This window comes from Emydura macquarii, unplaced genomic scaffold, assembly GCF_026122565.2.
Source record: "Emydura macquarii macquarii isolate MOO-44397 ecotype Brisbane River unplaced genomic scaffold, CSIRO-AGI_Emac_v2 contig_1644, whole genome shotgun sequence".
NCBI lineage: Eukaryota > Metazoa > Chordata > Testudines > Chelidae > Emydura > Emydura macquarii.
In genome coordinates, this window is record NW_027131781.1 from 5382087 (window position 1) to 5395118 (window position 13032).

Sequence of the window (13032 nt, forward strand, 5' to 3'; positions counted from 1 at the left end):
TAACCTGAAAGTACTGGTATGAACAGTGTGTGCCAGTTAGTTAGTTTTGATCTCTATTTTTTTTTTTTTTTGCTTAATAACTAGTCAACTGTTTGTATTCCATGACTTTCCGTTTTCAAAGCACTATGGTTTGCCATTTGGGTTAAAATCTGGATTATTTGCACCAGATGTTATTGGCAAGGGAAAATAATTTCTTCTTATAATTTTCTATAATCTATAAAAGCATAATTTCTTGTTTAGATCTAGCCCAAATCCATAGAGTACCCTTCGCTAAGAATATGCATAAATTTCTGGAGGGCGTGATTAATTTTTATTAATCTGTGGTAGCCTAGCACTGTTTACTGAACAAGAAAATTAAAGACCCAGTGTTTTGGCTGAGTTAGAGCACTCCCAATCCACTACTGCTTTGATCTGGCTGGCTTGATAGTAACATAGATTGTAGTAGACCACAAATTACTAAATATGTGCACACACTCTTGATCTTTTATTTCACATAAATCTATCATCATCCTCTGTATTCCTGCTAGCGATTTATCTGGGATTATTACAGAAAGATTTCTGAAACAAGAAAAATATCCTTAGCAGAATGTTCATTTTGAATGTCTCTTATTCCCAGCCAAGAAATTGCATACTTCCTGCATCTCTCCAGATTTTTTTTCCATTTGCTGCAGTAATGTCTTGATATTTAAATCATAGCGCTCTTGTAGAAACTTGATTTTCAGATCATCTCTCATTGCCCTAAACTCAGAAATAAACTCCAAAATGTGTGCTTAGGTCACCAATTGATTTTCTTCAGCCTTGGCATTGCTGCCTGATTTGGCTGCAGTGTGTTCACTTGACGTTTACAAGTTCTCTCTGTTGTGAGCCAGAAACACTCATGGAAAGGTATCTTAAATGTTTAGATTTTTTTTATTTTGGAGAATCCATCCACTGCAACACTGTGCTGTGTTCTTTGGGGTGTTTGAGTAGGTGCAGGGACTACTGGAAGCAGATTAATCTAACCCCTCAGAGGTAGGCTTTGTAAACTACTCTTATTTGTAGTATCACCCTGTGGGTTCCACTGCCAGATCAGAGGGGACTGAAATCATCCCAGCAGATGAACTGTTGCCCTGCATCTCACTGGCTTTTTAACTCAGTTATATTTGTCAAAAGTGCATGTCTGCAACTTGCACAGGGTTTGAATCATCCCCCAAACCCTTTGTGCACTTTCATTGTGTTGGGGTTAATTTTTAAAGGGCTGCCCTGGTAATTCTCAATTTTTGTGTAATTTGTTTGCTGCATGAATTCTTTTCAGATCAAAAACAAAACTTCTAAGATTAAGTACTTCGTCTGAAGCCAGCTGAAAAAGCAAACTAAAATTATCTTTTTTTTTTAAAGCGCCCTACTTTTTAGGTATATTACAAGACTAAGGGTCACAAGTCTTTAAAAAAATTCACAGTAAAAATTCTTGATGTTGACTTGTGATCAGTGTAGACAAAGCACTAGGCCCAGCAAACCTAGAACTTGCTCCAATTATTTCTCTGCCTCTTCTTGGAACAGTACCATAGGTCAGCGCCAACAGCACCTCATGCAACAGTGTGGTTAGTCCAAAATCTACTAAAAGCAATTAATTTAATGATGGAAAACAAAGCATTTAGCTACCATTAGCCATTTTTACCAGACTGTGAAACAGAACTTTCTTTTAGCTTAACTTTAGAGACACCAGACAACCGTAAGCATGGTTATAAGTACTGTAATTACAGATGGATCAAATGGAGATTTTTTTTACCCTATGGAAAGCTACTGATTCCTAACCAGCCTGAACTTTTATCCTTAATAAACTGTTCTATAAGACATGGTATAGACTTACCCAAACAAGCTTTGGCAATAAGCTAAAATTGTGTAGTAGTATGCGCAAAATGAACATTGCTATATCAGTGGTTCCCAACCTTTTCAGCTCAAGGGCTATAGATATCATTTTTACAAGCATGAAGGACCACCAGTCTCCGCCAGCAGGTTGGGAACCACTGCTGTATCATATAAATGCTGTGTAGAACCTTTTAATAATTAAATAGACAACCTCATGTTAGAAGATGGGAAAGTTGTTTAAATAGAGGCTTTTGTATAAATTTTCAAGGAAAAGGTGACTGTCAATGTTCTCATATCAAAATGTACCTTTACTCCCTGCAGTTAGATTTCTACCTTAGGGATAACTGATCACACTCTTTTTTTTCTAAAATTTAGAAAGGAACTAAAGGATTGCTGCATCTTTATCCATCGCCCTACAAAACAAAATTCTTTGCACTATTATCCTTGCTGGTCACAGATTTCAAATTACTGACTGAGCCAGCCTCCTCAGAGTCAGGACAGAGAGGGTGTAAGCCTGCGCAATTAAATTGAAGCTCCTAAATGAAACTGCAGAGCTTAGACATTGTAGGCAATAATGTTTTACTTTTTTCAGTAGATCTGTCTCCTATCCACCCAAATGAAGAGTTTAAAATAATTGTGGCTCAGGATCCAGATGACCTGTCAGAAGTAGAAGCTCAAGCTGCTGAAGCCAAAATCGCTGATATGAAAGCTGTGGTCAAAGATATAGAGCTAAAATGTGCAGAAGAAATCAAATAACGTTTAACTATCTGGATACAATGACTTTTTTAGAAAGACCCAGATATCTTAATACACTCAAATGTTAGTGACTTCTTTCCCCAACCTCTTTAACTGTGGATATTCTATTGAAATCTTATTCATGACATCAGTGTAGCTGGACAAAATTAATCTGTTTCAGGAAAGGAAGACAAGTATTCTGCATTTCAACTGTTTTTTAAACTTGCTTTTCCACAGTGCCAAGAGGTATCAGTGAAAATATTGACAATCTTTTGGAACTATATGATGAAGTGACTTTTTTATTTTTTAAAAAGATTGACCTTCCTCAACCTTAACATACCTAGTTTTTGAAAGCCTAAGTTTGTATACAATTTTTTACATCCTGTTAATTTTTTTTAGTGAACATAAGTGATGCTACAATGTCAAACTTCCTACTCAATATGAACATGCCTTCTTTCTTAACTGTTGTGAATCATTTTGTAACACTACTTCACGTTATGAAATGTGTATTTTAGTAAGTTATTTTATACAGCACCTTACAAGTTGTTAAATTTTAGAAAACAAATCTGAAAAATTTCTCTACCTCATACAATGCCCCACACACATTCCTAGATCTTTGAAGTAATCAGTCACCAAAAGAAAAGTTTGTCAATCAAATCTTCTCTTAAAGTACTCGACTCATGGGTGTTGCTTATAGCATGAGAAAATCACAGCAGGACAGGAAGTTAAGTAGCTTTAGATTTACAATTGTTAAAGTGCTCTGTAGTGAAAAAGGAGGGGGTATCTGATAATGGATGTAGCCATTTATAACCAGAATTAGGAGATGGTGTTATTTTTAAAAGGTTCCTGCCTCATACCACAAGTGCTATGTATTTATTCCCCTGGTTTAGCGCAGTGTTTCTGTTGAAGAGATAATGACAGCTTATTTAAATTCTGGGAGTCAGCACTGCAAGCTTGTAAAACCTCCTGGAAAATAAAGTTAGAATAGTTTTTGTTTTTTGAATTGTGCTAGTATACCAATCCAGGAGCATTGAAGTGAAATGGACTTTCTATAGGAGTTAGTTGTTTACCTTTTCTGCCTTTGAAAATCTCAAAGACATTGTTTCTTCAGCTGACAATCTTTCATGCTTTAATGGAAGCCCACCATCAAACCTAGTTACATTCAGCTTCATGTTAATTTTGACAGTGGCAGCAAGCTCCCCTACAATTTCCCTTCCATTAGTATGTTATAAATACCAACCACGATTCCAGTAATCCTGTTTAAAAACATCAGTTCTCTTTAAAAATCCCATGCACCCGTAACAATTTTTTGTTTGTGCAATAATTGATTTAGATAAGGCTAGTGAAAACCACCCTGAGCTATGTTAAGCTTGGAATAAGGCCTGCAACAGTAATTTAATTTGTATTGTAATTTTAAGCAATTTTGAGTTTATTTAAAAAGTGTATTTTTGTGTAGCAAGCATAAGGGGTGAGGCAGAACTGCTTCATTCAGGTTTAATGTAAATAGAGCTGTAGAATTAAATTGTATTTAAAATTGAATTAAATTAATAAAAATTAAGGGCAAGATTAGCGTTACTCTGGTTACATCAGTGTAGTATTGCGTAAGTAGTACTGGTTCTACCAATCTATTTTAGAAAAAAAAATGTCCAGTCACCTATTTTTTTTACATCAAGATCAGATTTAAAAAAAAGTTCAGCACAACACAATCTTTAGTCTTTCAGTAATACAGCAGTTGACCATCTATAAAAATATCTTAAATCAACTAGTCCTGTTTCATTCACTATGTAAAAATCAGTGTTACATTTCAGTCAAGGTACAGCTCAAACTAGTAAAAGCAGACATTAAAAATGGTTTAACTTACTACACCATTAAAAACAAGATTTAAAATCGTGCAAAGCTGCTTAAGTGGAGCAGAGCCAAATAGTATTTCATGCTCTGTTACCAGCTGATACATCTAGTAGAGCCATATCCCTAATTTCCTCCAGCAGTTGGTATAAGCTACCGTGCTTTGTTTGGCAGTACTCCTGATATTCTTCCTGAATTACTTCAACTCTGGTTTTTTCTTGGGCAAGCTGAGCTTCCTCTGCAGATCTGGTTACTTCTTTTATTAAATCAGTTTTCATTACGTGGGAATTCTTTTGGTAAAACTCTGTAGCGGTAGTCTTGTAGGGTATGTTTCTAATTATTTCAAGCTTGATGGTATCAGGATGGCATCGTGAAGTCTGCACACAAATTTTTACCTTAAAAACAAAAATAGTTATTTTTTTCCTCATTTGTGTCCTGGAGCTTTCATTAAATGGATTTATTGACTTACTGTTATATGGTCAAACAGATTCAAGGTAATAGATTCTCCAGCAGCTGTAATGGAAGTAATTCTGTTCTGAAAACGCTGGAGAGAACCAGGTTTCCACTCACAACTGCCATCAGACTGACATGAGATGACCAAACCCTCCTTGTTTTTCAGATAAACGGCACCTTTAATCCCATACCTAGGAGATGTACAAAGTGAAAAAAATGTATTTTGAGAAATAGTTCTTAATGCTTCCCTCGTACTATCAGCCATTTCAGTGATTTCAAGCCATCCTCATATCAAAGAGGAGGAAGGATTAAATCAATGTAAGTAATAATACAGTATAGGAACGCATGGTATCCAGATCATAATGCCCTGTAACTTTTCAGGTACAGTGACGTCTGAGTTTGAGGGAAGATATTTATCAAGCAATGACAGTATATTAAGTGTCTCTGTTGTGAAGAGATCCCATCTGCCAAAAAATTACATTCTGAATACAAAGAGCAGGCATTTAGGAAGGGGAAGAAGAAGAAAGTAAAACAATCAAGATGTTATATACTTATTCTGCATATCTCTCCTCCATTTAACCCAAGTTCACCTCACCACCCAGCTCCTCAGAAGCATAACTATACAAAGCCAATAGACAGCAGAGTGTCCTTGCTACCTTCACAGTACCAGCTGCTCCTCCCTGGCTTTTGGGGACTGGAGAAATCTTTCTCCTTACTGGGAAAGGTAGGGCTATCCAACTTCTGCACAGACCCAGCTGATTTTCCCAACTCATTCAGTTCAGTATAGTTTGTTATACCAAATGCATTAACACATTTAGTATATTGAGACACCCCTTTCAAAGCTCAGAGATTCAAGATTAAAATGGTTTCATGTAAAACAGAGCTCCTTAGCTGATATCGCCACAGCACATGATGCTAAAGTACTGTCACTTCTAGAAGCCTGTATTTGTTAGTACTATGAAAGTAGTTCCTCTGGCTGCTACTACCATGACGATCTGATCCTTGATCAGCAGTTGGCCATGAAAGCTCCCAACCCACAGTGTTGCCACATATACTCATTCCCAGAGATACAGTTGGGATGCTATTAAAACAACAAAAATAGGGTGCTGCTGGTATCAATCCTAAATATCCCCCAAAATCCAGAGAAATCCCTTAGGTCAAATAATTGGTGGAAATTAATGCAGTGTAAAGTGGAGGCAGCCAGGGAACACACAGTTTTAAACTTCCTCCAAGAAATAGTTGTCCTCTTTTTTGGGTAACCAGCCAATTTCTGCTATAAAAATACTTAGAACTAAGTAGTCCAAATTAATTTTGTTATTGGAAAATGAATTTAAAGTGGCTGTTAGGGGCAACAATTGCAAGTCAAAGGAAGCCAGGCAATGAAAGGAGTTCAGACACTCATTTAAAGGTAAGAAATTAAGTATTCAAAATAGATATACTGTATATATCATGCCCTTTTCCTTCCTGTTAGGAACTTCTATGCTTTTTAAAATCAATGGCTAGAAAGCCATTGGTCCTAAATTAAAAAAAAAAAATTAAAACTAAACCATTCTCCAACAACAAACTTTGCTATTGTCAACTACTGCTGCCTTTCTCAAGAACCAGAAGTGTTCACTGATACTGCAGTACCACACCCTGCTATACTTCATTTCTGTACTAACTGCGAGCCCTAACTTACCTTGGTACAAAAACAAGCACACCGTTTGTTCGAATTGAGTAAATAACACCATCTGCTGTACAACGCTCATCTGTTTCAGGAACTTTGTCTTTGAAATACATACACTGGAAAAGCTCAGTAGACTGCTTCTGGGCATGTTGTGCAGCCTGTCAAAAGAGCACCCCCCACCCCATAAAGAGACTTTAGAACATATTAAAATAAAATGTTCCAGAAAAAGCTCATTTGACTTCAATAATTGTAAGGCTCTAGAAAGGTCATTCCACCATTATATTTTTACAGAAATACACTTTCAAGGAAATCCTACATACAGCACAGACAAAAAAAAAATATAAGTCAAAGTCTTTTCTTCCATCAGTGGTAGACAAACTGGCCAAACTCTTCAAATCTTTCCGAAGACTAAGAGCCTTAAGACAGACAACTTTGCAAAAGTTAACAATCAATTACAGTGCAAACACACACTATGAAGTACCTCTGAAACTTTGTGCTACCATATTGCACAGGGGTGAGCACTCTTGTGTTTAACAATCTCTTTAAAAATTGAAATAAAGGGAGAGTTAACTACAAACATTAAGTGTGTTAACCAACCCTGGCTCCAGCAAGCTCCACACCCCCATAGTGAGCATTACACCACTGTGTAGACAAGCACTTTAGGCTACTTTTAGAGAGCTTCTGCTGCAGGCCCTGCTGATGACACAGACAATCTTTCCGGGGATAGGAGGTGCTTCTTGCCCCCAGGGAGTCTGCCTCTGCAGGATACCCAAAGCAAAAACTAGTTAAAATCTATCATTTGTTCTCTCTGACCCTCCCGTTTCCTAAGTGATGCAAGTCCAATTACTCTTTAAACCTAAATTATTTGTTTATCCCTTAAAGACCTCATCACACACTGTCTCTACAGATTTACAAGATTTAAAACTTCATTAGTTGGTCTGTAAAAGCTCAAGATACAGGAAAATTTACTTGCATCAGAAAAACTTGCCTGACCCAAGTTAGGCTATGAACTGGCAAAATGAAACTTTTTTTTAAATGAAAAAGGCAAGCATATACTTTTAGCAGAAACACCAAAAGATTTTGAAGGTTAATTCCTAAATGTTTATCCCAAGGTTGAAAATGGTTTACACATTCTCAGAATCAAGCTGTACATTTTTGAACATCAGAACTTCAATTGAAAATTCACTAGAATTTTGGAAATAAGGATTTTCAGGTCTGGAAAACATTAGAGATGGAAATGAAAGAACTCAGAGATGCTCCATCAAAGAAACTGAAGTATCACTAGCCTTCTTAAAATAACAGTCATACTGTTTTAGCAAGTAATACAATAGCTGGAAAAAGGAAGCAACCTAGTTAGCAAAAGGTCGCAGTCTATTCCTCAGATGTGCACATGGCTTTCAGAACAAAATTTAGCCCAAAAGTACCAATTTTTGCTCAGCTGGGGAAAGGGACACATGGACTCTTAGCCCTCCAACATCAAAAAACATTTTGGTATTTTCAGTCCAAACTTTAGCATCTCCTGCCAACGAGGCTGCTTTCAGCACAGGCAAATCAGGATCAGCTTCCATATAACTGTGTTGTCAAAAAAAACTGTGGCTTTGTGGTTTGTGTTTTTCAAATCCTTACAACTCCAGATTCTTCTTTAACATGATGTTTTGAAAAGATTTGGGGTTTCTTATTAATCATTTAAAAATGAATTACTTTTTAAAATTTCTGAAATATCCCAGGGAATAAGCACGTGTTGCAGGTTCCTGTAAACTTTAAGTGCAGGGACTACCCTGCCTTTCTCATTCTTTACTGCGCATTCAAGAGGATGCAACATTTGCATGTCTGCTTGTGTATTTTCCTGTTTTGCCTAAGTGCAAGCTTTAGTGCTAATTTCAAGTTTTACTTGTATTCCTTTGATTACTGTCTCATTTTACAGTGGGATTTAATTATGATTAATAATTATTTTAATTAAAGACTAACTTTATTAGATGTTACGGTAGCAACGATAGGCTCCCAATCAGGATCAAGGCCCATTGCATAAGGTGCTGTTCAAACACATCCAAAGACATAACTGCTGTTCATCTTACCCTGTTTCTGTTGTTGATGTGTCTACACAATTCCTCAAGAGCTTTGTTGCTGAACAAATTATCCGTAACATCTACTTTAGTATCTTTTAAAGTGGCAGCCATTAGCAGTCTGTGGACCACAATATCAGCATATCTTCTAATTGGAGAAGTAAAATGGGTATATTTATCTAGGGCAAGTCCTAAGACAAAAGGAGACAGTGACAAGAAAAAGAAAGTAATTAAAAAAACAGTGATTTAAAAAAGATATATGAGACCCCATGCACATGCATACGCGCGCACACAGGCACGCAGGCTAGGATACCATAATGATGGAACTCTTCTTCAGAACAAGAGCCAGTCGAGAAGTACAGTGCATTAGACATTGCCTGAGTAGCCATGGACCGCAGTAATTTATTCACAACTGGATCTAAGGGATCATCTGCTTTATCCAGAGAATCAGCCAATGCTTTATTAGACCTACAAAAAATAAACCATTAATTCTTAATATAATTATGATGTCCCTGAGCATTAGATCATGCGATTAAAAAACAGCAAGGCAACACACATTCAAGTAATTAATAATCAGACTGTATTCTGCTTGGTCATTAAAACTTCTATACCAAAAAACTGTAGTAGCACCTCTTCCCTAGAACAGTATTATTACTTGAAAATGCTCAGTTTCATTTAGTTACTCTTCCTCTTCTGCATGGCATGAGAGTTGGCCATACAGAATTGGAGCATGGGGGCAACTCTGTCCTTATTTCCATGAAGTTGCCCAGTATCATAAAAGGGATGGAGGGGCTAGTTTCACCCACTCTACAAGCACTGGTCTGCAGAGCTGGCCATACATAGCAGGAGGAGTAAGCTGCACCCCAACCAAAAGGATGTAGTTGTACATGGACAGATGCTCCCAGGAGCTCCGGAGGGGATGCCTTTTGGTGCTTCACTTGGGAGTCATACTGGTCCACCCCATGACCTTCACAGGTTCAACCTTTCCCTACATTTTAAAGAATTATATTCCACTCAATCTCCTTTACTCAAACAAGGGCAATCTTTCAGGCTGCTACCAGAGGAACTAAGGAGCAAGCAAAGCTAGAACAGCCTTAAAAAATTAGTTTGGACCCACTTTTGCCCTTCCACACTGACTAGCCAGAATGTCTGGACACATTTACACTGAGATCTAAGGCCAGAAAAGACCATCATGATCATCTAGTCTGACCTCCTACACATTGCAGGCCAAAGAACCTCACCCACACACTCCTGTAATAGGCCTATAACCTCTGCTGAATTAATGTAGTCCTCATATCTTGATTTGAAGATTTCAAGCTACCGAGATGCCACCATTTACTCTAGTTCAAACCAGCAAATGAGCTGGGGTTCATACTGCAGAAGAAGGAGAAACACCCCCGAATCTCTGCCAATCTGACCTGGGGAAAAATTCCTTCCTGACCCCAAATGTGGCAATCAGATCCTGAGCATGTGGGCAAGAATTCTCAGTAGTAACTCAGAGCCCTCCCCCTCTACTGTCCCATCTCCAGCCATTGGAGATATTTGCTATTAGCAGTGATGGATGGGTCACATGGCATGGTAGACAATCTCATCATGCCCTCCCCTCCATAAACTTATCAAACTCAGTCTTAAAACAAGTTAGGTTTCTTGCCCCCACTACTCCCCTGAGAAGGCTTTTCCAGGTAACATCTATTCCTGGCCCAGCCAAAAGAGCTTTAGACAACATCCCTCACTTGGAATGGCAACACCCAATTCACTGAACAGCCACACTGAAATGACAACAGTTATTATTAAGAACTGCTATGATGTTTATCACAGTTTGTAAATATTTGTCTAAAATTATAACTGTTAACCACTGGAATTTCATTCCAAGTGCTTAAAACAAATTAAGAGAAGTAAAAGGTACCGGGTGTCTATGGAAAAGCCTTTGGCACTGGCACATTCTCGGAGCTCTGAAAAAAACTCTTGTCGTGGTGGAGGGTGCTGGCGCAGCAAAGCGTGGTGAGGGAACTTCTCCCAAATCATATTTGCCACCCAGTGGTTGGCAAGGATCATACATTCAGCAATAGTCTCATGCACCTCCAGTGGCTGTTTAGGGATGAGATCATGAATGTTCTTTTTATCATCCAGCTGGACTCTTATTTCCACTCCTTCCAGCTCTAGAGCACCACAACTGTCACGTTTAGCCCGCACATGTCGAGCTAGATCAGTCAGTTTTCCTATTGCCCAGGCCAGTTCTTCCAGCTTCTGTTGTCTAGTTCTCTCATCCAGTTCTTTGAGTTCTAGGATATCATCAACAACACTGAGGTCACCATCTAATAATCCCTGCGCTACCTCGTAGACCAGTTTGTATGAAGATTTAATAATGGTTCTGTTGTACCAGACCTTCAGGATGTCATAGGAATTTGTATCTAGTTCCCACATGACACTGACAGCATACCTTAAAAATAAAAATCACAGTTAATCTATTTATAAGCCCTTCCAGTTTTCATAAAATAGAGCTTGAAAGATATCAACATGTGACAAGACTACAGATTCCATTTTGTTTCCTGCTCTATCATTTCACTTCATAAAACAAATAGCAGCATAGGAGTGCCACCAGTTAATGTACTTGCCTTTCAATCCTGGGGACAACATGGTCAATACATGACAAATTATATCACCAATGGCAGTATTCAACTTCTAAGAGATACAGCCACTTTTGTTTCTAAAGTGCAGTTGTACTATAATGTTTTCATTTACTTTGAAGCCATCTTAGTGAAATGTACCAAGAGCATCTTGATCTTTGTTATTTTTAACCTATAGGAACTCCATGCTTTACATTTCTAATTGGCTCAGGTGACTGGTAATTAGAAAGAACAGTTATTACTAAGGTTAAGATTTTGTCACGATTATTTTTAGTAAGTCAGGGAGAGGTCACAGGCAATAAACAAAAATTCACAGAAGCTGTGACGTCTCCCTGACTTTTACTAAAAATAACTATGACAAAATGGGTCTGACTGGGAAGGGTAAGAGGGTGGGATGAGAGCAGCAGGGCAGGGTACCCACTCACTGCCTGCAGAGGCAGGAAGCTGGGGGACAGGGCTGGGAGCTCTGGGTCTGTGAGTCCTCCACCACCCACTGTGGGGCCCACGAGGTTCACAGCATTCCAGAGTCCGCCCACACTGCCCGCAGTGGTGGATTGGAGCTCTGGGGGCTTCCTGCCACCCATGGAGGCTGAGAGCTACAGGGGCAGCCACCAGCAGTTGGGAGCTTTGGCTGCCCGCAGCGACAGGAGCTCTGGGGACACTCTCCCCTTTCTGCCTGTGGCACCTAGGAGCTGCAGGCGCCATAGGCAGAGGCAGGGAGCTCCAGTGATCCCCTGCTGTTCGCTGCGACTCGGAGCTCTGAGTCCCCCTGGGCAGGGAGCCACCAGCCCCCCCTCCCCCACTTGAAGCAGAAAAATGTCATGGAGGTTGCAGGAAGTCACAGATTCTGTGACATAATCTTATCCTTATTACTGTGGGTTTTCACTATGTGTTGTCCACATGGATTCCACTCTTAGTGTGCATAGGCCTCATTTGTGCATGAGTGGATTCTTTTAGCCAGTCCGTTGAGGCCACACCTACCCCCTAAATGTCCTTGTACCCCCCAATCTGAGGGTATAAAGCGTGGCATGGGCCCAGATATCCCTCAGTTCCTTCACCAATACAAAATTCTGGAGGAGGATTCCATCCTAGCAGGGAAGGAGAGTGGGTCAGAGAATCCACATGGGCAACACATCTCAAAGGACCACAGTTACTGTAAGGTAAGTAACCGTTCTCTCTTTGAGCAATTGCCCCCATAGATTCCACTCTTGATAAGCTCAAGAACTTGGGGTGGAATCTCGGTTTATCAGGGCACTAATGCAGAACAACTGTGGTTAGCAATGTCCTTCCTTACAGTGTGCATAGGAGGCTTGTATCAAGGTCTCAAGGAGGAATAACCTCAGGCTGGCTCCTATAGCTTTCTGAGTTTGCTTAAAGAGAATAACATTCTCAGGAATGGGGGGTCCCTCTGTGTGCTTGTTGTTAAATCAGCACTGAAGCTTCACAGGAGCCCCAGAGATTTAGCTTCTGCCATATTGCTAGCACTTTTGTATGAGAGGGAGGTCTAGCCACAACAGAAAAATAATCTCTTTTTGGGGGTGTGGGTGGAGGGTCAACAGGCAAGTAACTATCTGAATTAGTAACCAATTTAGTTGTAAGATAAATAACTGTAGCATAGTGCACAGAGAAGGCAGACATTGCAAGGGTTCTGTCTCACAACCATGAGCTGTAAAAAGGAACTGAGGGATGGGTTGGGCCCCTCTGCCCTTTATGCCCTCAGGAGAGGAAGGGGACTGAAGACATCTAGGGCACAGGTGTGACCCCCAACAGACACTACTAACCAAAATAATCTGAT

The 13032-nt window shown here is 39.3% G+C and overlaps 2 protein-coding genes across 6 annotated transcripts in view; one reads left to right on the forward strand and one right to left on the reverse strand.

Annotated features, from left to right (window-relative positions):
* The window catches only part of TIPIN (TIMELESS interacting protein), a 19745-nt gene extending 14848 nt beyond the window's left edge, over positions 1-4897 (forward strand). For 2 of the 3 annotated variants that reach the window (XM_067555542.1, XM_067555543.1), the window contains exon 8: positions 2441-4897. In XM_067555542.1, coding sequence (XP_067411643.1) covers positions 2441-2604 — 164 coding nt within the window. In that variant the 3' untranslated portion in view covers positions 2605-4897. The remainder of the gene's footprint in view (positions 1-2440) is intronic. The other variant, XM_067555544.1, reaches the window with a different exon arrangement.
* DIS3L (DIS3 like exosome 3'-5' exoribonuclease) overlaps positions 4087-13032 on the reverse strand; it is a 27943-nt gene continuing 18997 nt past the window's right edge. For 2 of the 3 annotated variants that reach the window (XM_067555541.1, XM_067555539.1), the window contains exons 12-17: positions 10517-11050; positions 8924-9078; positions 8623-8801; positions 6560-6705; positions 4898-5072; positions 4087-4823 (exon numbers count right to left, since the gene is read on the reverse strand). In XM_067555541.1, coding sequence (XP_067411642.1) covers positions 4512-4823; positions 4898-5072; positions 6560-6705; positions 8623-8801; positions 8924-9078; positions 10517-11050 — 1501 coding nt within the window. In that variant the 3' untranslated portion in view covers positions 4087-4511. Of the gene's footprint in view, positions 4824-4897; positions 5073-6559; positions 7306-8622; positions 8802-8923; positions 9079-10516; positions 11051-13032 lie in introns of those variants that run through there. The other variant, XM_067555540.1, reaches the window with a different exon arrangement.